Consider the following 26,845-nt stretch of genomic DNA (forward strand, 5'->3'; position numbering starts at 1 on the left):
ACCTAGGTTGGACTCCCCGACCCCCATGCTGCAAGTGTTCCCCCCTCTCCTGTCCCCTCTAGGGCCCCTGCCCCGCCGTCAGCCAGGCCACCCATGTGGGCAACACGGTAACGGGAGCCTCTGTACTCACACAGCGCGGGCTGTTTATAGCCTTGTGACCGCCTGCCGCCAGGCTGGGGTCTGGAGTTTAGACTGTAATGGTGATATCCTCCCCTCGTTGAGCTCTTTATCCCGTTCCAAGCAGTCTCTGCCACAGTCCTCTTCCGAAGACTGTGAAGTCTTCTCACTTACCAGACAAGCTGGAAGGAAGTACGGAGAGGGCGAGAAATCTGCCCAGAGGATTTCAGCGCTGGCGTCTCTGGAGGGTCAGGGGAGCTGACAGCTGGCCACGGCTGCCTCGAGGCCAGCCAGGCAGGAAAGGCAGAAGCTGAGGCCTCCCAGGATCTGATTCCCGCGTGGACCCAGGGTGTGGACCCAGGGCCAGCCACGTGCGGTCGTGGAAGCCATCACCCGAAGGGAGGGCCCAGTCCGAACCTGGGGGTGCATCCTGGAGCTGTCCCCAGGCTGGCTGGAAATACAACTTTCAGCAGCCGTGGGGAGCATACAGGGCCTGGGGATTCTTCTCTCAGAGCCAAGTTCCAAGTCCAAATCCAGGAGACTCCAGGTGCCTTTGGGATCTGTGAGAATCCAGTCCTAGCCAGTCAAGATTAGCTCCAGCAACCAAGGCTCTGCATCTTTGTGTAGGTGTAGACTTCCCTGCCATCTGCCACCCTCTACCCTGCCCCTTTCCCCTGGGAATAAAATGTTCCCATCCTCTTGGGCAAAGACTAATTGTTCTGTGGCTATAACAAGCAACTCTCAGAACCAGTTATAAACCTGGTTTATTTGACCACTTGTTCCAGTAACTGTGTTCCCTAACCCGTGTGCTTCGTAATAGCACACCATGAAAATAACCAGTCAGCGACAGGCTTCCTCCAGGCTTCCGGGGCCAAGGTCAACCCTCTGAAAGCCGACCCACCCCTGTGCTTCCCGAAGCGGAGGTTAGCCTCAGACACAGCTCTCCCTTGGTTCCACAAGCAGTAAATTCGGTCTCTTGTTTCAGATACTGACTAGTGACTTCTTCCTTCCACACTTACCCCCGCCAAAGTCTTTCTTGTGATAAAGCACAGACTGAAATGAAGAACTTCAATGAAATGAAATTCTTCCAAAATCCAGAGAATGGGGAATACATTTTCTTTTTCAGCTTTGATATGAAGTTGGTCTAAGCTGGGGCCAGAAGCCCCTTCCTTCTCATCCCACTGCCCTCCTCCAACAGCCCAGCTCCATGCTGGGCCCGCGGGGAGCATCCACAAGAGAAATAAACCTCTCTTTTGATAAAGGGGATCGCTTCCTTTGGTGTCATTTGTATTGTGTTGCCGGAGGGCCCGAAGACCCCTTTTTCTACCATTAGACATGAAGGCAGGGAGAAAGAAAGTGATAAAGGAATCATCTCACTACATATACTCAATTTTTGATATCAAAATGAGATTGTGGGGATCCTGGGTGGCTCAGTCAGTTAAGCACCTGCCTTCAGCTCAGGTCATGATGATCCCAGAGTCCCAGGATCCAGCCCAAGTCAGGCTCCCTGCTCAGTGGGGAATCTGCTTCTCCCTCTCCCTCTGCCCCTTCCCCTGCTCCTCTGTCTCTCTCTCTCTCTCTCTCTCACTCACTCTCTGTTTCAGATAAATAAATGAAATTGTAATATACTCATTATTTTATAACTTGCTTTTTAAACTTAGTATATCCTAGACATTTCCCCATGACCGTAGATATTCTTCAACAATATGATTTTTTAAGGGCTGAATTGTACTCCATCATCTGGATATCCCATGATTTGATTAACTGATCTATTACTAGATTTTTGTGTTCTCTTTTTTGTTGTCCTATTAAACCGTGCTACAGTGAACATCTTTGTGGGTTTGTCTTTGTGTATAGAAGTCGTTCTCAACCTAAAACTAAAAACAGCAGCAAAAATCAAGTCCGTCAAAAAAAAAAAAAAAATCAAGTCTGTCCTTCAACTGCACGTTCTCCTTGCAGGTGTCTCCCCATGCCTGTCTTGTCTTCATGGCCACGTGCTTTGACAGTGGTCTACGCTTTCGCTCTCTATCTTGGCATTTCCGCTCACTTCCATAGCTCAGCCCTGAGAAAGTGACTCCAGGGATTTCCAGGGTGTCAGTCAGCGTTTCCAGTTCGTATCTAACTCAACAGCACACGCTGGTCTTAGAATTAAGCTCCCAGCCCTTTCCCTTGGCCTGGAAGCTTCCATGAGATCTGAGCTCTACCCACCTCTAGCTTCATCCCATGTTAGACTTGTCTCTAAGGTCCAACACACTTGTCTTTTTCCAGTTTCTGGAACTTGTGGTGCCCCCTCAGGGCCTTTGCTCATGTTGTTTCCTCTGCCAGGAAATCCCTCCCCCTCACCCCCACACCCAACGTTGCTGACTAATAAATGCATCAGCCATAGCTCAGCTCAAAGGCACTTCCTCAGGAAAGTCTCCCAAACACGCCTGCCCATCAGCTGGGTCCTATTCCACCATTAGAGGCTATGAAGCACTGTCTACTTCCTTGTAGCACTGATCACTATATCCTGAAAATTAATTCTGTAATTTCATGGTTATGTATTCAATATATCATATTTCAATATTAATCTTAACATCACAAATAATGTACCAATTACCTTTGTCCCCTAAAAACGGAATTTTCTTTTAAAGATTTTATTTATTTATTTGACCAACAGAGATCACAAGTAGGCAGAGAGACAGGCAGAGAGAGAGGAGGAAGCAGGCTCCCGGCTGAGCAGACAGCCCCATGCGGGGCTCCATCCCAGGACCCTGAGATCATGACCTGAGCCTGAAGGTAGAGGCTTAACCCGCTGAGCCACTCAGACACCCCTAAAAACAGAACATTAACGGTATTGTAATGCCCACCTGCTCCCTTCCCCCATCAGTCCCTCGCCTCCCCTCCCAGAACAGCGCTGTGAGGAGCTCAGCATGATTGGCCCAGGGGGCCAGGGCTCAGGTTCTGGAACCAAACTGCCAAGGTTTGCTTCCTAGTGCTCCTGCTTCCTACCTGTGTAAGCTTAAGCAAATTACTTAACCGCTTACTGAATTATTGAATTACTTAACTAAACCTGCCTCAGTTTTTTCATCTGTAAAGTAAGGATAAACAATAGTAACAGAATGTGTTTTGTTTTGTTTTGTTTTAGTAGTGTTGTTTTAAGATTCATGTAAGATGTTCTACGTTAGGTGGTTAGGATGAGTGCCAGGCTCACAGTACATGCCGAGTGGATGTTAGCTATTACTATCTGTAATCGTTACTTTCATGTGTCAAGTTTGTTGGGTCATGTGGTGCCCAGATATTTGGTTAAACATTATTTCTGGAGAAATAATGTTAGGGCACCCGGGTGGTGCAGTCGGTTGGGCATCCGACTCTTGGTTTCGGCTCAGGTCATGATCTCAGGGTCATGGGATCAAGCCCCATGTTGGGAGAGAGTGGGGGAAGTAGGCTCCCTGTTGAGCAGAGAGCCAGATGTGGGGCTCGATCCCAGGAACCTGAGATCATGACCTGAGCTGAAGGCAGAGGCTTTAACCCACTGAGTCACCCAGGTGCTCTCTAGTTCATTCTTCTAAAATGCTGAATACTAGGGCTGCCTGTGTGGGCTCAGTTGGTTAAGCGTCCAGCTCTTGATTTCGGCTCAGGTCATGATCTCAGGGTCATGAGACCAAGCCCTATATTGGGCTCCATGCTCAGGAAGGAGTCCGTCTGAGATTCTCTCCCTCTCCCTCTGCTTCTCCTCATGCATTCTCTCTAAAATGAATACATGTTTTTAAAAATATTTATTTATTTGACAGAGAGAGAGACAGCGAGAGAGAGAATGCAAGCAGGGGGAGTAGGAGAGGGAGAAGCAGGCTTCCCACTGAGCAGGGAGCCCGATGTGGGGCTGGATCCCAGGACCCTGGATCATGCCCTGAGCCAACGGCAGATGCTTAACTACTGAGCCACCCAGGCGCCCCTAAATAAGTCTTTCTTAAAATGCTGAATAATAATAATTCAATATATGAAATGCCACATTTCATTAATTCATTTCTATATTGATGGTCCAAAATATATTGAATTTTAAATTTTTTCCCAATTTTTTGATATGGCAGGCAATGCTGCCATGAATCTCCATATACATCTTTATGTATATGGGCAAGTGTTTTCCTGGATTAAATATCTAAAATTAGAACTGATAGGTCATAGATTAGGTGTATTTCTATTTCAAATGGTCAAAACCAACCTCCAAAATGTATAATCACATACCCCTCCGCACCAGGGATATTTAAAAGGCACTTTCTACCCAAAGATCGTGCTGACATTCTTCGATGCTTTCTTCTAAAAATTTGAGGTTGTTCTGGTTCTTTTTCATCTAGAATTTTAAACTTGGATTTATTTTTTATTTATGAGTAGGAATTAATCTTTTCCCACAAGTTAATTTAATTGTGCCAATCCCTCTCATGAAGAATCCATCCTGTCCTACTGGTGTGAAATGGGTTCTTTATCCTCAGGCAAATCCCCCTAGATGCACGAGTTTCGTTTTGGGTTCTATTCTGTTCTTATCCTCTATTGATGTGTACCCATCACTATTCTTAAAATTGCAGCTTTGTGATATATCTTTCGATCTGGTAAGTCGACCTCCCAACCCTCACTATTTGTTCTTTTTCAAGGGGTTATTGTTGCCCATTTATAAATACTGTGTATAATCACCATGAGATATTATGTACCTATACCTCTATGTCTTATCACTGGTTTTCTCCCATAGGAATGAAGGGCTTTTTTGTTTGTTTCATTCACCTCTGTATCCTCAGTACCTAGAACAGAGTTGGACCCATAGTAAGCCTTCCACAAGGTTTTGTGATGAGAATGAATAAACATAGGAATTTTAGAAGCATCTGCTCAAGTTCTAAGAAGTCCTTTTGGGATTTTGCCTGGAATCACATTGGAGTTTTAAATTAATTGGGGGAGGGGGAGAACCGACATCTTTACAAAGGTAGTCATCCTATTACAAAACACAACACATCTCTCCATTTATTTGGGTCTTTTTTGTGTCTTTCAATTACAATTTTATTATTTTCACCATGAAGGTCTTATCTATTTCTAATTAGTTCATTCATAAGTATTTCACAGTTTTTGTTACTACAGTGAATGGGATTTAAAAATTATTATTAAATTTTCAAATTGTTATTGCTGATATATGGAAAAGCTCTTGATTTGTAAATATTGATCTGGCCTCCAACCATTCTGCTGAACTCATCAATTTTTGCTCTGGGTTTTCCAGGTAGACAATCACATCACCACCAATAACGCGCACTTTGGCCTCTTCCTTCCCAGTCATTAAACCTCTTGTTTGTTGTTGGTTTCTTACGGCATCGGTTGTAACCTCCAGTATATTTTTGAAGAGCGGAGGCATTGATTCACTTCTAACCGCATTGGGTGTATCATTCCAGATAGGTCAGGGTAGGTCGTGATAACAAACAATCCAAATCCTGTGGCTTTACACAATAATTCTCTTTCTTGTTCAAATTCACTTCTCACTCACACCTCTCGTGCAACACAAGTCATGGAGCAGGGAGACGTTCCTTGTTTCTCAGAGACTCAGGCTGATGGAGTCCTCGTACCGCCACGGACCCGTGCTTTCATGATCACCGAGGTGGGAGGGAAGGGCTGGCATGAATTATGCACTGTTTGAAGCTTCACCCCGGTCACTCTTGTTCTGTCCATTAACGTTTCAGAGCAAGTCCCTTGGCCGAGCCCCTTCCAAAGGGGCAGAGAAGTGTGATCCTACCATATGCCAGAGGATGTCTGGACCGTGGGAAACCTTCCAATGCTCTCCCATTATACATGCTGTTTGCCCTGAGTTTCCGGCAGATAACCCCTTATCAAGCTAAGAAGTAGGTTCGTAAGTTTGTTTAGAGTTGTTATGGAAGGGGTTTGCTCTTATCATGAATGAGAATTAAATTTTATCAAACGGTTTTATGCCAGGCCATTCGTTTGATGTGCAAATGTTATTTTTCTCCCTTAATTTGTGAAGACTTTTATGCGCACCATTTCTCTGCCCAGAACACTCCCTGCACTTTTCTTGATTAATGCTTTCTCATCTTTCGGAGCTCATTCATTCATTCAGCAAATATTTATGGAGCAAGACTATGTCCAGAATGCAGTTCTGGCTGCTTGGGGTAAGTCAGGGAACAAAGCAGATAAAGGCCCTTGCCCATGTGGATCTTACCTGGAGGCAAGGAAAGAAAATAAACATAGAGAAAGAAGATAAACATAGAGTAAATGACATTATATGCTACTGGGGTTGAGTACAGTGGGAAAGAAGTAGGGCAGGGTAAGGGAGATGGGGTGTTGGGAGTGTATAATCAGAGTGGTCTCTCAAGAAAGTGACAGCAGGGCAATGACTTGAAGCAAGGCTAGGGTTGACCAGGCAGAGGTCCAAGAGTATTCCAGACTATTCCAGGCAGAGGGCAGCTGCAAGGCAAAGGCTCTGGGGTGGGAGCTGTCAGGTATGTTCCAGAAGTAGCAAGGAAGCTCGAGCGGCTGGTGTTGAGTCAGTGAGGTTGGAAGGAGATGAAGCTGCAGAAATAATGGAGAAGGGTGACCTTGAGAGCCTTGGAGGTCATAGTAGAGACTTTGAGTTTTTCATAGTAGAGGGATGGGAGCCCTGGCAGATTTGGAGCGGAAGAGGGACAGGATCTGACTTGTGCTTTGAAAGGATCCCCTGACACAGTGTTGAGAACGGCCTCAAGGGTGGCAAAGGTAGAAACAGGAAGCTTGGAGGAATCTCCAACAGTAAATCAGGTATGTGAGGAAGGGGCCTGTCCCAAAGTCACACCAGCTGAGGAGGAGGTGAGAAGTGGAAGGGGAGAGAAGTACTCAGAGTCTGGATATATTTTGCAGGAAAAACCTGTATGATATTCTAAAGGACTGGCTATAGAGTGTGAGAAAATAGATGCTAGGAAGGCTCCAACATTTTTGGCCTGAGCATTTGGAAGGATGGAGCTGGAAGAGGCTTTAGATAGAGTTTCAGGTCAGGAAGGATCAAGAATTCAGTGTTTTTCTTTTTCATTTTGATAATTTTTAAATTGAGATATAATCCACATACCATTCACCTCTTTAAAATGTGAATTTGGGGGACACTTGCGTGGCTCAGTCGGTTAAGTGGCTGCCTTCAGTTCTGGTTGTGATCCCAGGGTGCTGGGATCGAGTCCCACATTGGACTCCTGCTCAGCGGGGAGCCTGCTTCTCCCTCTGCCTGCCGCTCCCCTTGCTTGTTCTCGCATTCTCTCTCTCTGTAACAAATGAATAAAATCTTTTTCAAAAATGTGAATTTGGTGGTTCTTAGTATATTTACAAGTGTTGCAACCATCACACTAATTCCAGAACATTTGTTGAACTGGAAAAGGAATCCATATTCTTTAGCCACTCCCCCATTCCCTTGTCCCTGAAATCTATTTTCTGTCCCTATGGACTTGCCTGTTCTAGAAATTTTATATAAATGAACTCCTACAATATGCGGTCTTTTGTGTCTACTTTCTTTTACTCAGCATAATGTTTTCAACATTCACCCACACATCTGTACTTCATTATTTTTTTAAAGATTTATTTATTTATTTATTTGAGAGAGAGACAGAGAGAGACAGAGATCATAAGTAGGCAGAGAGGCAGGCAGAGAGAGAGGGGGAAGCAGGCTCCCCTCTGAGCAGAGAACCCGATGCAGGCTCGATTCCAGGACCCTGGGATCATGCCCTGAGCTGAAGGCAGAGGCTTAACCCACTGAGTCACCCAGGCGCCCTGTACTTCATTATTTTTATGGTCAAATAACATTCCATTATATGGATATGCTAATTTTATTTATCTATTCATCAGTTGATGGATGTTTATATTATTTCCACTTTCTAACTATTATGAATAATGTCATTATAAACATTCATGTGTAAGTTTTCATGTGGACATATGTATTTAGCTTTCTGGAGCTTATTTTTTTTTAAAGATTTTATTTATTTGACAGACAGAGATCACAAGTAGGCAGGGAGGCAGGCAGAGAGAGAGGGGGAAGCAGGCTCCCCGCTGAGCAGAGAACCTGATGCAGGCTCGATTCCAGGACCCTGAGACCATGACCTGAGCCAAAGGCAGAGGCTTAACCCACTGAGCCACCCGGGTGCCCCAGTTTTCTGGAGTTTAGAGAAAGCCACGAGTGGATTGCTTGGTCATATGGGCATATAACCCTTTTTGAAGAACTTTCAAATTGCTTTCCAAAGCAGCTGCACCATTTTACACTCTGACCAGCAATGTGTCATAGTTCCAACTTCCCCAGGTCCTTGTCAACACTTGCTATTGTCTATCTTTTTTAATCATAGCCATCCTAGTGGATGTGAAGTCATATCGCATTGTGGTTTTAATTTGTATTTATTTAATTTGTATTCCCCTAATGACTAACCATACTGAATATCTTCTCAAGGGCTTATTGGCCATTTGAATATCTTCTCTGAAGAAGTGTTTACTCAAATCCTTTGCCTATTCTAAATTGGGTTATTTGTCATTTTATTGAATAGTATGAGTTCTTGTTATGTTCTGGATGCTAGACCCTTATCAGATAAATGATTTACAAATGTTTTCTCCAATTTTATAGGCTGTTTTAAACCTTTAGTTCTGGACTTGTTGAATTAGAGATGTTTTATTAGGATATTAAGTATTTAAGTCTGGTAGACAGGGGAAAGCTAAGAGATACAGAAGATAGAAGATATCTGTAAATAGATATACAGAACCATCAGCATATAGAAGAATGCTGTTTAAAGTCATAAGACTACATGCAATCTTCATTAAGAGAGGAGGAATAGAGGGAAGAAAAACACCAAGGACTGAACCCTGGGCCACTCTAACATTCAGAAACTGGAGAGGAGGAGAGGAGCCATCAAAGGAGATGGAGAAGGGGCTGCCAGTGAGACAGGGGGCAACCATGAGAGTATGGGGTCCAGAAGCTTGGAGAGAAAGGCATGATCACCTGGGTTGGATGCTTCTGAGAGGAAAGAGAGGACCAAGAAATGACCATTGGGTTTGGCAACCGGGAGGTCATTGGTAACTTAACCAAGAGCAATTTCATTTTATAAAATATTTTACTTATTTATTTATCTGAGAGAGAGAAAGAGTGTGCATGCATGAGAGCAGGGGAGGGGCAGAGGGAAAGGGAGAGAATCTCAAGCTGACTCCCCACTGAATGTGGAGCCTGATGTGGGGCTCCATCCTACATCCCATGAGATCATGACCTGAGCTGAAGCCAAGAGTCTAGTGCTCAAAAGACTGAGCCACCCAGGCATTCCCCCCGCCCATTTTTTTTTTTTTTTTGAGAGAGAGAGTAAGTGGCAGGGGAGGGGGGAAGCAGAGGGAGAGAATTTTAAGCAGACTCCATGACCGGCTTAGAGCCCACTTGGAGCCCCACACAGAGCTCAATCTCATGACCCTGAGATCATGGCGGGAGCCCAAATCAAGAGTCAGCCACTTAACTGACTGAGGCTCCCCAGTGCCTGGACCAAGAGCAGTTTCAGAGGAATGCTGAAGAAGAAAGCCTCATCAGAGCAGGTTCAAGAAAGAAGAGGAGAAGAGAAATTGAAGACGGTGAGCATAGACCTCTCTTTCAAGGAGCTTTGCTACAAACCTAGGGTGGTAGATAGTGGGAGAAGGGAGGCCAAGAGTGATTTTGTTTTGTTTTGTTTTCTTGCTCTGCTTTTAAAATGGGAGAATCAGCATTATGCTTGTATCAGATGAGAACAATCCAGTGGGAGTCAAAAAGTAATGATGCAGGACAGAGAGGGGAGAATTGCTGGAGAAGTTTCCTTGAGCAGGTGATGGGATAGGGCTGATCCCAAGTGGAAGTCTGGCCTTTGATAGGTCACAGAGAGGTCATTTGTGGGAAGAGGTGGGCAGGCATTGTGTGGGTGCAGACCTGGCTGGCAGACAGATAGCAAACAGAAGAAGAGAGCTCCCGTGTTTTCAAGGGAAGAAGAAAGCATGTCTCTGGCTGGGAGTGAGGATAGTGGAGGGGGCATTGGGTTTTAGGAAATGTATGTTATGTTAATGTATCTAGGGAAGACGCAGTGCACTAAGGACAGCATGAGTGCAGCACTGGGGTGCTAGTGAGGGTTGTATGCCCACTTCAGTTATCGCTTCCTCTGGAAAGCCTTCTGACCCCCAGACCAGGACATTCCCCTTGTTGTGAGTCTCATAGGCCCTGTGGTGCTCCTCTCACACAGATCTGATCACAACTGGAATGAAATATCAACTGTATTCTGTAGTTCTTTAATCCCTAGATCCCTCCCTAGACTGTAAACACCTGAAGACGTGAGCAGAGGCTGTCAGTTCCTGCGCTGGGTCTCAGCATCTCCTTCCTCCTGCATAGTCATGTCTCAGTATGAAAGTATTAAATAGCTGAATGAACGAATGAAATAATGAGAAAAGTCCCGAAAGTGGCATGCATGTTTTCTAGTCGGCCTAGATTTCTTTCTTTCTTTCTTTTTAAAATTTATTTATTTTGAGAGAGAGACAGAGAGAATGGGGAGGAGGAGAGGGAGAGAGAGAATCTCAAGCAGACTCCTCGCTGAGCGTAGGGCCCTCCCAGAGCTCGATCAGGACCACGAGAGCATGACCTGAGCTGAAACCAAGAGTCCCAGCTCACCTGACTGAACCACCCCTGCTCCCCTAGTTGGCTTAGATTTCTGAAGCAGGCTCTCCCGGGTGATTACAGACACCAACCCCCTCCCGCCCACCCTGCTCCCTCTCCCACGGGCGGCTTCGCGGATGCTGGGACTTTAAGAGCCGCAGAAGCGAAGCCGGGTGCTGATTGGCGGTTTATTCTAACGCCGGAGAATGAGCTCATCCGCAGCCAATGGGCAGGCCGCACCCGGCCAGACCCCCGCACCCGGCCGGAGGGCGCAAGGCGGCGCGGGTGCCGCACGGTCTCCCGCACGAGTGAAGGGGCAGTGGCGGCAGGGGTAGGTTCGGCCGCGCGGACCGAGCTCCTGGCTTGGGCAGGTACGGGGTTTGCCCGGCCCCTCCTCCGGGCCCGGTCCTCCTGGCGAGGGCATCCCATCCTCTCACGCCCCCAGCACGCTTTCCTCCGTCTCGCCCGCGCTGGGTGGTGCACCTTGCGTGCCGGGACTCGCGGGCTGGGCGCTCCGCTTTCCGTGTCCAGGCACCGCCCCGCAGCCCTGTCCCGCGAGAGCCAGCCCCGCGGGATGGCCCGGGGGCCTGACTGGAGCAGCCCAGCCCCTCAGCCTTGGCACTCCCACCCCCACCCCACCCCTACACAGGCCTCAGAGTTGCTGGTCCCCGGGGGGCTGGGCGGAGCAAGAAGGGTGCGGCATCCCTCCCTCCATCCCCTAGCCGCATCCTGGCCAGGGTTCAGCTCCCCGCTTGGAGATGTGGGTTTCCCTCCCCGCCCCATCCTGCTCTATCGAGTCCCTTACTCCGCAGAGCCAGAGGTGGCCTAGTCTTGGAAGTTCAGGCCCTGCCTTTCTCAATGGGGCCTTAGAGAGCACAGGTGCCACTGAGGCTGGGGTGGGGTGGAGGAGGCAGCTCTGCTGGCCGCTCTCAGAGTCCCTTCCTTTCCTGAAGGCACTGCTCTTCTCAAAGGGAGCCACTTGTGTCACACTGCTCCGGGAGCAGCTGCTGTCAGGCCCTTGGAGGCCATGTGGCCTCCTCGTTTACTCGGCCAGCCAAGAGGATAGTGCCGCTGCCTCCCTGGGGCAGGGTTGGCCCTGCCCTCCTTCCTCCACCTCCATCCAGAATCTGTCCCTCCATCAGTTCATCTGCCCACAGGTTTAAGGCCAGGCCTTGTGCCTAATGCTCTGCGAGGGTCTCTGGGGGGTCCTCACTTGCTGACCTCGGCACCAAAGGAAATAGAAATAAAGCAGGGCAACTCTCCTGTTCAGGGAGGTGCCACTGAACTGAACCCTGAAGGATAAATGAGATTGCTATAGGAGGAGTATGACCAGGAGAACAGGCAGGATGGAGGGAACAGTATGAGGAACAGCCTTGGCATGTAGTCAACATATGTTTACCATGTGCGAGACACCAGTTTGTCTGTGAGACCCCAGGAAGGACGTTCTGGATCACAGATCTCCTCAGCTCTCTCCAGTGCTCACGAAATACCTGTTGATCTGAATTTGAATTGAAAGGAGGAGCCCCGAGCATGTTATTATTCTATTATCACCATGTAGAAAAGGTCTGCCCAGTAAAGGGATGTTCCCTGCACCAGCTCTGATCCCTCCAGCCCCTGGAGGTGAACATTAGTCTCCCAGTCTCCAGTGGAGGAAAGCAGGGTACAGATGAGGGTGTTGTTCCCAGCCGTGGCCTCCTTGGGGCATCTGTTTATTTCAGGTCACCAGCACAGGGCTGCAACCATGAGCCTGGTGGCCTGCGAGTGCCCTCCGGGACCTGGCCTGGAGCCTGAGCCTTGCTCTCGAGCTCGGTCTCAGGCCCGCGTATACCTGGAGCAGATTCGCAACCTGGTGGCTCCTGGGCCCCCTGACATGACCAAGCGTGACTACCTGGTGGACGCCGCCACGCAGATCCGGCTGGCCTTGGAACGTGATGTCAGTGAGGACTACGAGGCCGCCTTCAACCACTACCAGAATGGCGTGGACGTGCTGCTGCGCGGCGTGCACGGTGAGGGCCAGACCGGCCAGGGGTGGGAGCCACTGCAGAAGGGTCGGCTTGGGGCTTAGCCTGTCCTCCGTCTGTCTGTGCTGAGTGGGCGAGCGGGGCCTCTGGGAAGGACGCCTGTGCGAGCCGGTTCCTATATGCCAGACCCTGGTCTAAGGGCTTCCCTCCCAGTAATGGGAATAACTCTATGCGTTGTCGATGTCGTATAGAGGAATTACTTTTATTCCTATTTTCCAGATGTGAAAACTGAGGCACCAGGCAGTTAAATTACTTGCTTCAGTTTCCATAGCTCTCATTGGCAGAGCTGAGGTTTGAACCGTTGGGGCTCCTGAGAAAGAGAGAGCAGCCTGTTCAGGGCAAAGTGAGGCACTGTCTCTCCAGGGAAGAGGCTGGTCCTGAGGCCAGGTGCCCCTGAGGGCAGTGGGGGTCGGGGGTAGGTGTCAGTAGGAGTCAGGCCCTGCTTCACAGGTCCCACCCCCCTGCCACAGAGCCCCCCTACCACCGGGGCTTCCGACTGCCCAGTGAATTCGTTCCTCTTCCAGTCCCCACTCTGGCCGTTTCACACTGGGTGTCAGAGATGGCAGAGGGGTGTTTTCTGGGAGCTTCTGTCTCCTTCTCTGTAAACGGACACGGAAATCCCCACTTTGCTCCTTTCCCCAGGGTGTGTCTCCCACCCGGAGGAGGGCTGGGGCGCCGAGTCAGGGCACGGTCTGCAGACCGGCCTCGGAAGCAGGCGCCCTCTCTGGGGGAGAGCAGAGGGCAGGAGGCGGGAGTGGGAACCCTAGCCCTCCGGGGCCAGGGTGGATCTTGGTGACCCCCTTATCCCACCCACAGTCGACCCCAACAAGGAGCGATGTGAGGCTGTGAAGCTGAAAATTACCAAGTACCTGCGGCGGGCCGAGGAGATCTTCACTTGCCACCTGCAGAAGACCCTGGGTGGGGGAGCCAGCCCTGGCACGGTGAGGAGACCGGCTCCCCAAAGGCCTGGGGACTCTGGGGGGAGAGAGCTGAGCCCCGCCTCCCCACAGGCCAGAAGGCTGTCACCTCCTGTCTTGGGCTGCGTGCCAGGGACAGGGCTGTCCCCCTGCTATCCCACTGGCTCCTCCCATCTCCCACACCCAGCTAGTTCCTTCATCTTCAGACACTTAGTGAATCATCTCCTGGCCAGTCTCACCCCCGCACAGGGCGCACACACACACACACACACACACCCCTCCAGACTCTCACACATGGCTCGTACACAAGCTCCATGTGTACACACTCGAAGTTTCCCCTGTCTGGTGAAGTTTGAATGGCCTCAGGGAGCACAGCTGACCCTTGAATGGGTTTGAACCACGTGGGTCCGCTTACACTCGGAGTTTTTCGAGAAATGCACCACAGTGTTGGAAATGTGTTTTCTCTTCTGCATCTTATTAGGCTGCTTTCCCCCAAAGCAGGTGCCTGGGCCACACCCCAACCCTGGGAGCGGCTGCCTCCTTTGGGTGGGGCTTTCAAGACGGGATCTGAAGCCTGAGGACTCCCTGGGTCCTGGAGGGGGGTTGGTGGGGGGCGGGGGTGAGTGTAGAGGGCGCTGTGGCCACCCGGGGCTGGGGAGGGCCCGTTGCCAGTCAGGGACAGCTTCTCCCTCCCTATGAGGCCTGGGCTCCAGGGACCTCAGGTCTGCCCCCTAGTGCCTCCTACTGTCCTGACAGCTGGAGGAGGGCCTGGCGAGGAAGCGGTGCCTGAGGAAGGCTGGGCCCTGAGTCTGGGGTCTGTCTCCCACCTCTGCAGGGCTTCAGCACGCTGAGGCTCCGGCCCATCCGCACACTGAGCTCTGCCCTGGAGCAGCTGAGGGGCTGCAGGGTGGTCGGGGTCATCGAGAAGGTGAGTGAGCTGACGGCCCCGCTTCTGGTGCTGAAGGAGATGGGGTAGGCAGACGGGGGTGGTGGGTGGGGAGAAGGGGCTGGCAAGGGGTCAGCGGGGCCCAGGGGAGGAGAGCAGCTGTGTCCAGGGCTCCCCACCCTTCTCTCCCCCCAGCACACATCAGTCGGGTCCTGGAGAGGAAAAGGGGAGCAGAAGAGGCAACAGCCCCTTTTCCATGGCCTGGAGCTCAGAGAGCCACTCCCTCAGAGATTCAAGACAGAAGCCAGCAAGGCAGTGCCCAGGGCCCCCGCCAGCACATACTGCCCCGCTCACTCCCCTTCTGCTTCCCCACAGGCCCCCACCCACTCTCCCTCTGCACCCCACGCCTGCAGGCCTGCTGGAGATCCCCCCACTCCCCGAGTATGGTTGAGGAGTTCCTGTGGTGGAATTTTACATTCCTCTCCTAAAGCCTGTCCTGTAGAGGGTCCCGGCGCCCAGAAGGGCCTCCACAGTTCTGCCCATCCCCTGCCCTTCCCCTGCCCACCCTCATCCTGACGCCGCCTGAGGCCCTTTTCCCTCCTGTGGGGCAGGCAGGGGGATAGGAGCCAACATTCCAACCTGAACGTGGGACACTCATCAGAGCGGGAGAACCAGAAGGCCAGACAGTTGGGTCAGATGAGATCTGAGCCAGTATTCGGTTGCCCTCTGCCCCAACCCAGGCCACACCTGAGCAGTTGCTACTCAGTTGCTACGTGGTTCTCAAACTGCTGTTCATCGGAATCACCTGGGGGAGCTTCCTAAAAAGAGATGCCTGGGCCCCACCCCGGGCCCGTGAAGTCAGAATTTCCAGGGCTGAGCTCAGGCAGTCTGTAATTTAAACACATCTTGGGGGATTTTCCGGGCCTGGGAGCCCATAGAGGACGCCTGCTGCATGCCCAGTGTGGCCACAGCAAACCCCTTCACCTCCCCGTTGGTTTCCTCATCTGTAAGCCGGGTAAGAATCCTCCCCCACAAGGGGGCATGTGGGAACTAAAATGAAATAATTTTTGGGAAAGGCCTGGCACACGCTGAAACATTTGATACGTGTTTGATGGTTCTAAATGCTAGCGACAAGGGCGGGCGGGGAGGCGTGCAGGCTTCCCGTCCCCCAGCCGCGCTCCAGCTGCTTCCCTGGGTCTCTGGAACGGGCCCCAGTCTGTCAGCCAAGGGCCGGCCGGCTTCCATCTGCCTTCCCTCCAACGGCACTCACTGGGCTGTGCGGGCCCCGGCCAAACACAGCGGCTCCCGCAGACCCGCCAGGAGGAGACAGCGCCACCTTTTCCTCACGTGGGATCCCACTGAACCGATAGGCGGTGTGGACAGGGGGCTTCCAGGTCCAACTGGTGTGGGTTACAGGGAGTTACAGTGACCCGACTTTGTTTTTTTAATTATCGGAGTTTGCCGAGCTTTGGGGATGCAAATGTATACCGTGCTGTTTCCGAGAAGGAGGCCTGTGATAGAATTTCCCGAATCTGTCTGACCCCAGGACACGTATATGCAAAGCATTTTCAGAATCCAATATTCTGAGGCCTGTGCGTATGGAAAGCACACATTAAGGCCAAGCCCAACCATTCTGTTTTGAGATTGTCTTTCTTTCCTTACCCTTACCCTTTCTGGAGCACCGGGCTCACCTACTCCACCTCCCTCCTGAGGTCCTGCTTCCCTTTCCAGTGTCATTTCCAAGTCCGGAACACCATGGTCCCCAAATCAGGAGAGAAGTTAGCCTTGTCCCCCCCACCCCCGCGCCCCCGCCCCCGCCCCAGATCCCTGCAGCTAGGCCTGAATGTGCTGCAGGGGCAGATCCTGGCAGGAGTGGGCAGCACAGGCCAGCAGCCCCTTGGGGGGGGGGGGTGCAGGGCGGGGCCAAGGGCCTGCTCAGAAAGCCTGGAGTTCCCCCCTCACCCATGCCCAGTTGTTAGGTGAACTGGCTGGAGAGGGATGCCTAGGGGCTAAGGAGGTACTAGCAGGGAGAGGGGGTTGCTGGGAACTGTGAGGGGTGGGGAGGGGCAGGGACTGGATAGGTCCCTGGCTAGAAGAATACCCAGGGGTTTGCTCTCAGGGAGCATGGGGGGCCTGAGAGATATCACCACGTGTTTGCTGAGCCTCATGTAGGTCCCAGGCATGGGGAAGAAAAAGGCCATCCAAGTCACTTCTTGTTATTTTGGCTCAAACACAGGGGTGTTTTTTAAAATTATCGTTCCTTACCAACATTTGAAAATTGGCAGGTTTCACATAGAAGTCCAGATAGCCTGCTTCTCCTGCAAAATTGGAAGATCTGGAAATGCTGGCTCACATTCTCGCGTGGCAGCAAGGGGTCGGGGTGAGGGGGGTTGCTGGTTTTAATGGGACACTGGTCCTTGGGTTTGCTCCTGTCCCTGCCCTGCCCCCTTGGTTCCCGTCCCAGGCGCCTGTAGGCCTTGGAGTCAGAGAATCTGTTTGGAACTTCTGGACTTGGTTGCTCCATGAGAGAGAAACCTCCTGGGATTTTGATACTTTGGCCATTTTCAAAGAAAGGGTTGCTGTGTTTCACTGAAGTTTTCATTGTTCCGCGTCCCAAGATCTCAGTGGGTATCTTAAAGAAAATCCCTTTATGAAAAGGTGAAAAAGGGGTGCCCAGAACTACCTTCTACCTTCCAAAAAGCAACACTCATCTGACATGAGTAAGGCACATTCTCATTTGCAAAACTGTTGCATTAAACCCTCCAGTTGCCCCAGGGAGAGAGCACTAGACTGTGCAGCCCCATCCACTAGTCATTAGCCACATAAGACTATTGAAGTGAAAATTAGTTAAAATTGAATATTCTGCTTCTCATTCACACCAACCACGTTTCAAGGGCTTGAAAGCTTTTCGTACAGTTAGTGGTTTCTCTGTTGGACAGTGCAGATCCATGTTTCTTTCATGCTCTATTGGACAATGCTGCATTTTTTTTTTTTCAAGATTTATTTATTTATTTGAGAGAGAGAGCGAGCACATGCAGGGATGGGAGGAGGGACCCAAGCACACTCCCCACTGAGCAGGAAACCCAATGCGGGGCTCAATTCCAGGATCCCATGTTATGACCTGAGCTGAAGGCAGATGCTTAACTCACTAAGCCCCCCAGGTGCCCTTGGGCAGTGCTGCATTTTAATAATTGTCCATATTATAGAGAATGAAATGGAGGTTCATACGGTAAAGTGAATAGCTAGTGCTCTGTCCCCCATAGCACTGAGCAAAAGAGAAGGATTTTTTTGTTTGCTTACTTAAAGGGGAAAATGCCCCTCTGCTCTTCATATACGAAAGAGGGAGGAGTTTAAAACAGTATATATATTCCACACCATCCTACCTAGCTCTAAGATAATTGCTATTAATGTTTTGGTCTAATTCTTTCTAAATAGGGGTCTGTGTGTATGCATGCATGTGTGTATTTAAAATCCATTTATAGATATATATGTATACATATGTATATTTGTGTGTATATATTATATATAATTAAACACACTTGTTCCAGTATACTGATCAAGTTTTAAATCTGGTTTCCCCAGCCTTCACCGCTGGTTTTTTGGACTCTCTCTGAGAGGACCTTGGCCAGGGCAAGGTGGTAGGGAATCCCATTTGGCAAGGGATAGCGGGGAATTATCCAGGGTCTCAGTATTTGTGGGAAACTCGATTCTCCTAAATGACCCCAGAATTTTCTTTCTTGCTTTTTCAAACGTTGCCCAAATTTGGTCAAGGAGCTGGGACCAGGCTGGGTTCCGTCTCTGGCTGTTAGAGGAGAGCCCTCTAGTGGTCAGAAGGCAGGCGTCACTGCTGCCTCAGGAAGGACACTGACTGGGGAGCGCGCTGAGGCCCAGGGGGGAGGGCAGGTGCCCTGGTCACCCGGCTGTGCCCCCCTTGCAGTTAGGTCTCCAGGGCTCTGGGATCAGCCCTGTCTGCATTCAGACCCTACTTCTACCTCCTTTTTAGCAGTAGGACTGTAGGTAACATAATCTCTCTGAACCTGAACTTCATCAATAAAATGGGTCACTAATGACACCTTGTAGGGCTGTGGGGTTAAAATTAAGTAATTAAGTAAAATTAAGTTAAAATAAAGCATTTAGTGCAGGGTAAGTGCTCTGTAACCAGTTTGGGGCTTCCCTACGACAATGTTAGGAACAGTCACTACAGATTATTGAGGGAGGGCATGTGGCAAGGCAGGGACAGGCCACCGTTAGACTTGTCTGCTGGAAGAGGTTCCCCCTACTGACCTAAGGGAGGCATGGCCGTGACCCCATTTTGCAGTTGAACAAGGTTCAGAGAGGCAGTTTGTGTGGCCAATGTGGTAACTGGTCTTCTCCTGGCCTTTATAGGAACAAAGGGACTTTATTATTTTTTTTTAGATTTTATTTATTTATTTGACAGAAAGAGAATGAGAGAGAACATAAGCAGGGGGAGTAGCAGGCTGAGGGAGAGGGAGAAGCAGGGGGAGCCTGACGCGGGACTCAACCCCAGGACCCTGGGATCATGACCTGAGCTAAAGGCAGACACTTAACTGATTGAGCCACCCAGGTGCCCACAAAGGGCCTTTTTTTTTTTTAATTGTGTTGTTAGTCCCCACACAGTACATCATTAGTTCGTGATGCAGTGTTTCAGGATTCATTGTTTATGCACCACACCCAGTGCTCCATGCAATCCGTGCCCTCCTTAATACCCACCACCAGGCTCACCCATCCCTCCACCCTCCTCACCTCCAAAGCCCTCAGTTTGTTTCTCAGAGTCCACAGTCTCTCATGGTTCGTCTGCCCCTCCCATTTCCCCCAATTCATTTTTCCTTTCCTTCTAATGTCCTCTGTGTTATTCCTTATGCTGCACAAGCAAGTGAAACCATATGATAATTGACTTTCTCTGCTTGACTTATTTCTCTCAGCATAATCTCCTCCAGTCCCATTCCTGTTGATATAAAAGTTGGGTATTCATCCTTTCTGATGGCTGCATAATACTCCATTGTATATATGGACCACATCTTCCTTATCCATTCATGTGTTGAAGGGCATCTTGGCTCATTCCACAGTTTGGTGATTGTGGACATTGCTGCTATGAACATTGGGGTACAGATGGCCCTTCTTTTCACTGCATCTGTATCTTTGGGGTAAATACCCAGTAGTGCAATTGCCGGGTCATAGGGAAGCTCTATTTTTAATATCTTGAGGAATCGTCACATTGTTTTCTGAAGTGGCTGCACCAACTTGCATTCCTACCAACAGTGTAAGAGGCTTCCCCTTTCTCCACATCCTCTCCCACACACGTTGTTTCCTGCCTTGTTAATCTTTGCCAGTCTGACTGGTGTAAGGTGGTATCTCAATGTGGTTTTGATTGGAATCTCCCTGATGGCTAAGGATGATGAACATTTTTTCATGTGTCTGTTTAGCCATTTGTATGTCTTCTTTGGAGAAGTGTCTGTTCGTGTCTTCGGCCCATTTTTTAACGTGATTATCTGTTTTGTGTGTGCTGAGTTTGAGGAGTTCTTCATAGATCTTAGGTATCAGCCCTTTGTCTATAGTGTCATTTGCAAATATCTTCTCCCGTTCTGTGGGTTGACAAAGGGCCTTTCTATTTACGGCTTCAACAAACCAGTAATGAGGGAAGGTGGGCATTTGTAATTCCTGTTTGGTAGATGAGAAAATCAATTCACTTGCCCAGGTTTTAAACACAGTGCCCCTTTCCCACCCCAATCCTAGGATGCAGCCTTTGTGACTGCCCAGTGGCCTGGCTTCGGGGGACAGCGGGGCCCATCTGCCACCAAGGGGGGGTGCCTCTAGGGCAGGCAGCCAGCCAAGGAGGCAAGCATCAGGGTGCTGGGCTTGCCCCCACATGCCCCTCACCCAGCCAGATCTTCAGCTTTCCTGTCCCAGCACGCTTCTGCTCCCTCCTGTGGCTGGGGTCCACCCCTGCCCACCACAGAGATGAGTCAAGGGCCCCACTCCAGACAAGACCTAGACCCAGCCATTGGCATATTGCTGCCTCAGACCAAAAGCAACGGGAGAAGGGGGCTGTTCTCCAAAGACGCCTCCAGAGAGAAAGACTATTTTAAAAAAGAGGGGCAGACAGGGGAAGGGACCCAAATGAGCGTGCCAAGCCTGTGTGTGCCCAGGCACGACCCAGCCCATGAGTGACCTTGGGCCACACTCTCAGAGCCTTAGCTGCTTCACCTGTCAGAGATCAGAACAGGTGACTGGCTCTGAGGTCCTGCCCAGTCAGGACACCCTCAAACCCCGCAGGAGGGATGATGCACCACACCCGGGTGAGGGGTCTCCCTGCTTCGTGCAGGACTCTGGGACTATGGAGCTGGACAGGGGAGTCACTGCTCTCACATTGCTCCTAGCCGAGTGGAGAGACAGGAAGTTAGACCCTGTGGTCGGAGGGCTGGCACCCTCACCAGAGGGCTGGCACCAGAGCTAATGCCACAGGTCTAACGAAGGGGGCTGAGCAGGGCAGGGTTGGCGTCAGCTCAGTGGGGGGCCAGGAGCACACTCTACCCTACTACAGCCTGCCCTCCTCCCTGCCTGGGAGTGAGGTGGCCTCGGTGGAGGAAATGGGGGGCTGGGGCTTGGGCCCTGGAGCCCCAGGAACTAGCCTGTGCCTTGACTGGTGCCTCCTGGACCTTGGCAGGTGCAGCTGGTCCAGGACCCAGTGACCGGAGGGACCTTCGTGGTAAAGGCAGGTGCCATATTTGTCCCCTGCCATCCTGCATTTCCCCGGGGCTTCTCACCGCTCTTGGAAACGCCTACCCCTCTGAGGAGCCTCCTGCCCAGAACCAGTATCTGGAGACCAGGCTCCCTCCAATCTAGAAGCTGAGCATGTCCCCTGCCTCCCAGACAGACACACGTACTGTCTCTTCCTTGTTCCGGAGGGTGGAGGGCCTGGATTCTGAGGTGGGAGCAGGGGTGAGGGCCCGGTCAGGAAATGGAGGGAGGCGGTTGCTCCCCGGGGTGGCTTCTAACCTCCATCACCTGTTTGCCCCTAAAGCCAGGCTAGGACATCCCGTCTGGTCTGGGCCGCGCTGACCTGCCTGCCCTCTCCCCAGAGCCTGTCCAGGTGTCCTGTGGCGAACCGGGAGCGACTGACCATCATCCCGCACGGTGTCCCCTACATGACCAAGCTGCTTCGCTACTTCGTGAGTGAGGACTCCATCTTCCTGCAGCTGGAGCATGTGCCAGGTGAGGGGACCTCGGGGCTGTGTCATGGCCTCTTTCATCTCCATGAAACACCAAGCATGGGAGGGGGTAATGCGCTAGAGGCATGGTGCTGAGCAGTGGACCCAGGTTTCCTGGGGGAGGACAGCGGGACCCGGCTGGGGCAGGGGACATCTTGAGGAGGAATTTCATGTCCTGGGCTGGGAGAGAGCATTGATGCAGATGTCCCTGTGCCACCATTTCCTCCAGTTTGGGCTCTTTTCATTTTTCTTTCTTTCTTTTTTTTTTTTTTTTAAGATTTTATTTATTTATTTGACAGAGAGAGATCACAAGTAGGCAGAGAGGCAGGCGGAGAGAGGAGGAAGCAGGCTCCCTGCTAAGCAGAGAGCCTGATGCAGGGCTTGATCCCAGGACCCTGAGATCATGACCTGAGCCGAAGGCAGAGGCTTTAACCCACTGAGCCACCCAGGCGCCCCTCTTTTCATTTTTCTAGTCAATGCCCATTCTCTGGAGTGGCCACATGGGACGGTGGTGCCTGAGGTAGTGAGGACAGCAGTGGGGCCATGGAACCCATCACCCCTAGTACAGTGGTTTTTGTTTTGTCTTGTTTTTTTAAATGAGGGACATGTCCTTAGGCCATGACATAGAGTCACTGCATGGCCATGCCTGGCCTTTTTTACTTGGTTAAATTTCATCCTACTATTCTCCCTAAAAAGTAAAAAAATTATAATATTTTGAGCACGGGTGAACCTACCACACAAACCAAGGGTAGGAATAATAACTCACAATTCCCTTGGGGTTATGCGCCAATTTTGCACCAGCTTGTGACGCCGGGTCCCCTCTGGGTGAGTCAGAGGGAGAACAGAGGGCATTCCGGGCTGGTGAGGGAGGGGCACAGGTGAAGACCATGGTGGATAGTGGGGTGGCAGGAGTTGGGGACCTGGGGTCCATGCTCTTCTTCTCCCCTGTCCCCATGCTCACTGCTCCTCTGCACGGCCCAGGAGGCACTCTCTGGTCACACCTGCTCTCCCAGGAGCAGCCCCAACAGTCTGGGGGCAGATCTGGCTCCAGCCCAGAGAGGATGAAGGCTCCACTCACCCCGCCCCTCGGCCTCCAGACCCCAGCACTGCTCCCCCAGGAACGCACCCGCCTGCAGGACAGAATCCTTCTGGAGCCTCCGCGGACTTCCCAGAGACTTCCCCCCGCCAGGGAGGCCCCGCCCGTCACGCCCCAGAGGGAGGCTGAAGGTGACCCCTCCGCCAGGACCCATACTTCCTGCCCCTCGGACTTTCCGAAGGCCCCAGGTGGCCACCTGCACCTCCAAGCCAGGCGTCGACCAGGCCAGAGCTCGGACGTGAGGCCCTCTTGGGGGCTCCCTTGGGTTCATCAGGGGGCCGTCCGGGTGCTGGGGGCCTGTGGCCGAGGCAGGAGTCCGAGCTGCCCCTTAGTGGCTAGGGCCCGCCCGGGGTCCGGCTGGGGCGCCTGGAGAGTTAAGGAGGAGCAGGTGAAGCAGTGGGCGGCGGAGACCCTGCTGGCCCTGGAGGCACTGCACCAGCAAGGGGTGCTGTGCCGAGACCTCAACCCCCGGAACCTGCTCTTGGACCAGGCAGGTAGGCGCCCAGGCCAGGGAGGTGGGATCAGGTTGTCCTCAACCCACCCCCAGACTGAGGAGGACAGGTCCTCAAAGTCCCAGGGACCTCTGAGGCCGTCTGCTTCCCCTGCCTCCCCCGGCCTCTTCATGCGGGACCCCGCCGAGTCTAGTCGGCCAAGGTTGAGCCTGAGTCCCGGGCAGCGGCTCCTAGGAATATCGGTTGTCCCTGGGCCTTAGGGGACCTAGGGAGGCTCTGCCCAGTGCAGCCACTGGCTCCTGCTTTGGGCCTGTGGGGGAAGCCCTGGAGTCCCCTTCCCCATGCCACCTGCTCCAGGACGACTAAACACAAGTTTTCTTCCCCTTTTGTCCTCCCTACGCACGCTGGCTGAGAAGGTCACATCCGGCTCACGTATTTTGGCCAGTGGTCCGAGGTGGAGCCCCACTACTGCAGGGAGGCCGTGGACAATCTCTACAGTGCCCCAGGCAAGAGGGGAGGAGGGGCTCTGGGGCCTGAGGTCTTGGCTGCCTCTGTGGGTGGAGCCATGGGGCTTAGCGCGGCAGAAGGAAGGAGCCGTGTCTGGGGAGGAGGGGTAGAGAGACCAGCCCTGTTGGGTGAGGCTGGGACACGTGTGTTCTTATTGCCACAGAGGTGGGGGGGCTTTCTGAGCTGACGGAAGCCTGTGACTGGTGGAGCTTCGGGTCTCTGCTCTATGAAATGCTGACGGGAACCGTGAGTAGCTGGGCAGGGAGTGGGGCCCTGGGGGTGTCCCAGACTGCAGGATGGGCTCAGCTTTGTCCAGCCAGCCAGGGTCGGGGCTGAGGCTACCTGGTTTTCCAAGACCTGGCTGTTCCCCCTCCCTGTCCCCCATAGCTGCCCCCACAGGCCCTGAGAGCCCTGGGAAGCCGCTCCCGCCCGGGTCATGGGCACATTGAGCGCACCTGCCACCCTAGCAGCTAGAGCTAGTGAGACTGTCCTCAACTTAGGTAAATGAGAGTTGAGTTGGGATAGTCAGGGAAGGTTTCCAGAGAACATCTGGGTGTTCCGGAGGGAGGCTGGGATTGGACACAACCCTTCATCCCTGGAAGGCCACGGCATCTTCCCCCTCACCCCCACCCGTCTGGGCTGTAAGGTCCAGTTTTGGCCGAAGGACAGCGGGCTCTGCCTCTGTCCTCCTCCGTGAGCACAGCATCACACGGGGGCTGGTTAGGCCAAGCAGCAAAGGAAAGGCCAGACTACAACTGAGCAGGAAATGACGGGAGCCGATGAAGTGTGTCTGCTAGAGAGTCTCTGAGAGCCCCAAGGGTGGGGTTCTCTCCCCTCCGCCTCCCACCGTCTCTCTAGCCCAGGGCTCCTGGCCTTCCTCCTGGTTGCGTCTTGCAGCTCTGCCTGACCCCCGACAGTCCTCTCCGTGCTCCAGCACTGCAGGGTTCCGGGGCACAGGTTGCTCCTGCCTTGGCCCTGACAGTGGCATTCCATGGCCTGCTGTGGAGATTTTCTTTCCATAAGGAGACAAGTTCCGGTATTGTTCCTGACAGAGTGCCTGCCCTGAATGCAACCCAAGATTGATGCTTCTGGCAGGCGTGGAGCCAGGGAGCCCTGGGTTCAAACCCTGAACTCAGCATAAGTCCCTTTACCTCCCTGAGCCTGCTTCTTGACTTTAAAATGAAGGTCCTAGAACTTATTTTGAGGGTTGTGGTGGAAATTACGGACAAGGGATGTCAGGCATCTTCTGCCACGTGGCAGGTAGTAGCTCCAAAGCAGAACACCACTCTCCTCCTCATCCCCATGGGCCGAGACTCAAGGGGAGTAAAGCCTGGCTGCCACTGCACAGACAGACATTGCTGGGGTTGACCCCCTCCCTGTCTCTCCCAGGCCCTGTCGCAGAGCCACCCCTCAGGAATCCAGCCCCACACACAGCTCCAGCTGCCTGAGTGGCTCAGCCGCCCCGCAGCCTCCCTCCTGACCGAGGTGAGCTACGCTGGCCTAGAGGCAGCAGCCTCTAGGGTGGGAGGGCAGGAGCTGGGAGGGCACAGCCCTGGCACCACCAGCAGCCCCACAGCTGCGGTCTGCAGGTGCAGGGGGGGAATGGGGACAACAAATCTGCATATGCTGGTATCCCAACAACACTGGGGTTTCGTGGGCCGGGAGTGGCGGCTAGGACCCCCACCCAGCCTCCCACCCCAGGTCAGCCCAGGCCTCAGCGAAGGGGCTGGGAAGGCCCGTCAAGCCCACTGGGCTTTTTCCACAGCTGCTGCAGTTCGATCCTGCCCGACGCCTGGGCGCCGGAGGTGGCGGTGTAGACAAGCTCAAGGCACACCCCTTTTTCAGCAGTACCCAGTGGAGCAAACTGGGGGGGTAAGAGGGGCCAGAGTGGGTCATGGAAGCTGCTGGACTAGTCTGGATTTTCTCTCCCCTCTGCCTGTCACCCAGAGCAGGCCCATCTCATCAGTGACCCTTGGGCGAAGAAGGCAGGGCAGCTGCCTCCCACCACTGCTCAGCACCACTCTTGGGTGTTGTTATAACCATCACCACTGCCCAGAAGGGCCTGGGCGGCCTCCAGCCAGCTCTGGAGACCCTTTCTGGTCACTGCTAAGGGGGAGGGACAAGGAGAGCTCACCCGGCTGGGCAGCTCGCACCCCTCCGCCCATCTGCTCTCCACCCACCAGCCAACAGCTCTCTGTCCCTTGACCGCAGACCTGCCAGGCTACAGGTGCCTTCCGCAGCCTGAGCTCTGAGCTCCTGACCGCCTGCTGAGTGGACTGCAAGCTCTCGTGACTCAGCAGCTGCTCTGTGCCCCATGTGGGACATCTCTGGAGACTCATCTGAGGATACGGGTCCACTGGCTCACTGGACACAGACCAGGGCTGCCCAGCCTGCTCATGTTAGCCGTGCACCTAGGGGGCCTCTTCCCGCTCCCAGGCTCTGCCTGCACGGGGTGGGGGACTGGGAAAGCGGGGAGGCGGCTGCAGTGGACAGGAGGCGAGGTGGGGGGGATAGGATGATCCATTCCCCACCCTGACCATGCCCCCTACCTTCGTGTTTTCAGATGGGAAAACAAAGGCAGGCAGGAGAGGGAAATCAGGATAAGTATAAGGGGAGAGGGAGTCACTTAGTGCCACTTAGTCATTTTGAAAACAGAGTAAAGGGCTCCCTTCCCCAGCTAGCCCACCAGAGTGGAAAGGGGAGCCTGCCCCATGGGCCTCCAGGCTGGAGCCACTACCACACTTTGTACCCATTACAATTCCCCTCTCAGGCATTTGTCCTATTTACCATTTTGCATTTTCGTCTTGAGGGTCCATTCAATTCACCCGTCCACTGTGACTTCACAAAACACATGGAATGATTGCCTAAGCTTTTAGCCAGAACCAAAAATGTTTCTGGTCCCTGAGGAACTGGGGTAAGTAGTTACCTCAAAGACAGTCCCCTCCCAGGTTTGGGGGCCCTCTGATTCCCCTGGGGGCTCACCGTGTCACCAGGGTGTGCTA

General features: G+C 52.4%; 1 protein-coding gene across 3 annotated transcripts; it reads left to right on the forward strand.

Annotated features, from left to right (window-relative positions):
* Positions 1–10,994: 10,994 nt before the first annotated feature.
* On the forward strand, positions 10,995–26,326 carry RPS6KL1 (ribosomal protein S6 kinase like 1). Of its 3 annotated transcripts, none has more exons than XM_047737019.1 (11): positions 10,995–11,106; positions 12,454–12,741; positions 13,573–13,697; positions 14,509–14,601; positions 21,245–21,292; positions 21,660–21,792; positions 22,770–23,378; positions 23,753–23,842; positions 24,007–24,089; positions 25,233–25,328; positions 25,609–26,326. In XM_047737019.1, exons 2-11 carry the CDS (start codon positions 12,477–12,479, stop codon positions 25,717–25,719), a joined length of 1,653 nt encoding a protein of 550 aa, XP_047592975.1. In that variant the 5' UTR covers positions 10,995–11,106; positions 12,454–12,476; the 3' UTR covers positions 25,720–26,326. The 3 variants fall into 3 exon arrangements, with proteins under 3 accessions (XP_047592975.1, XP_047592976.1, XP_047592977.1); XM_047737021.1 differs by having other exon boundaries at positions 10,997–11,106; positions 12,573–12,741; XM_047737020.1 differs by lacking the exon at positions 21,245–21,292.
* The last annotated feature ends 519 nt before the right edge of the window (positions 26,327–26,845 follow it).

This window comes from Lutra lutra, chromosome 7 (genome assembly GCF_902655055.1).
Source record: "Lutra lutra chromosome 7, mLutLut1.2, whole genome shotgun sequence".
In the NCBI taxonomy this organism is placed as follows: Eukaryota; Metazoa; Chordata; class Mammalia; order Carnivora; family Mustelidae; genus Lutra; species Lutra lutra.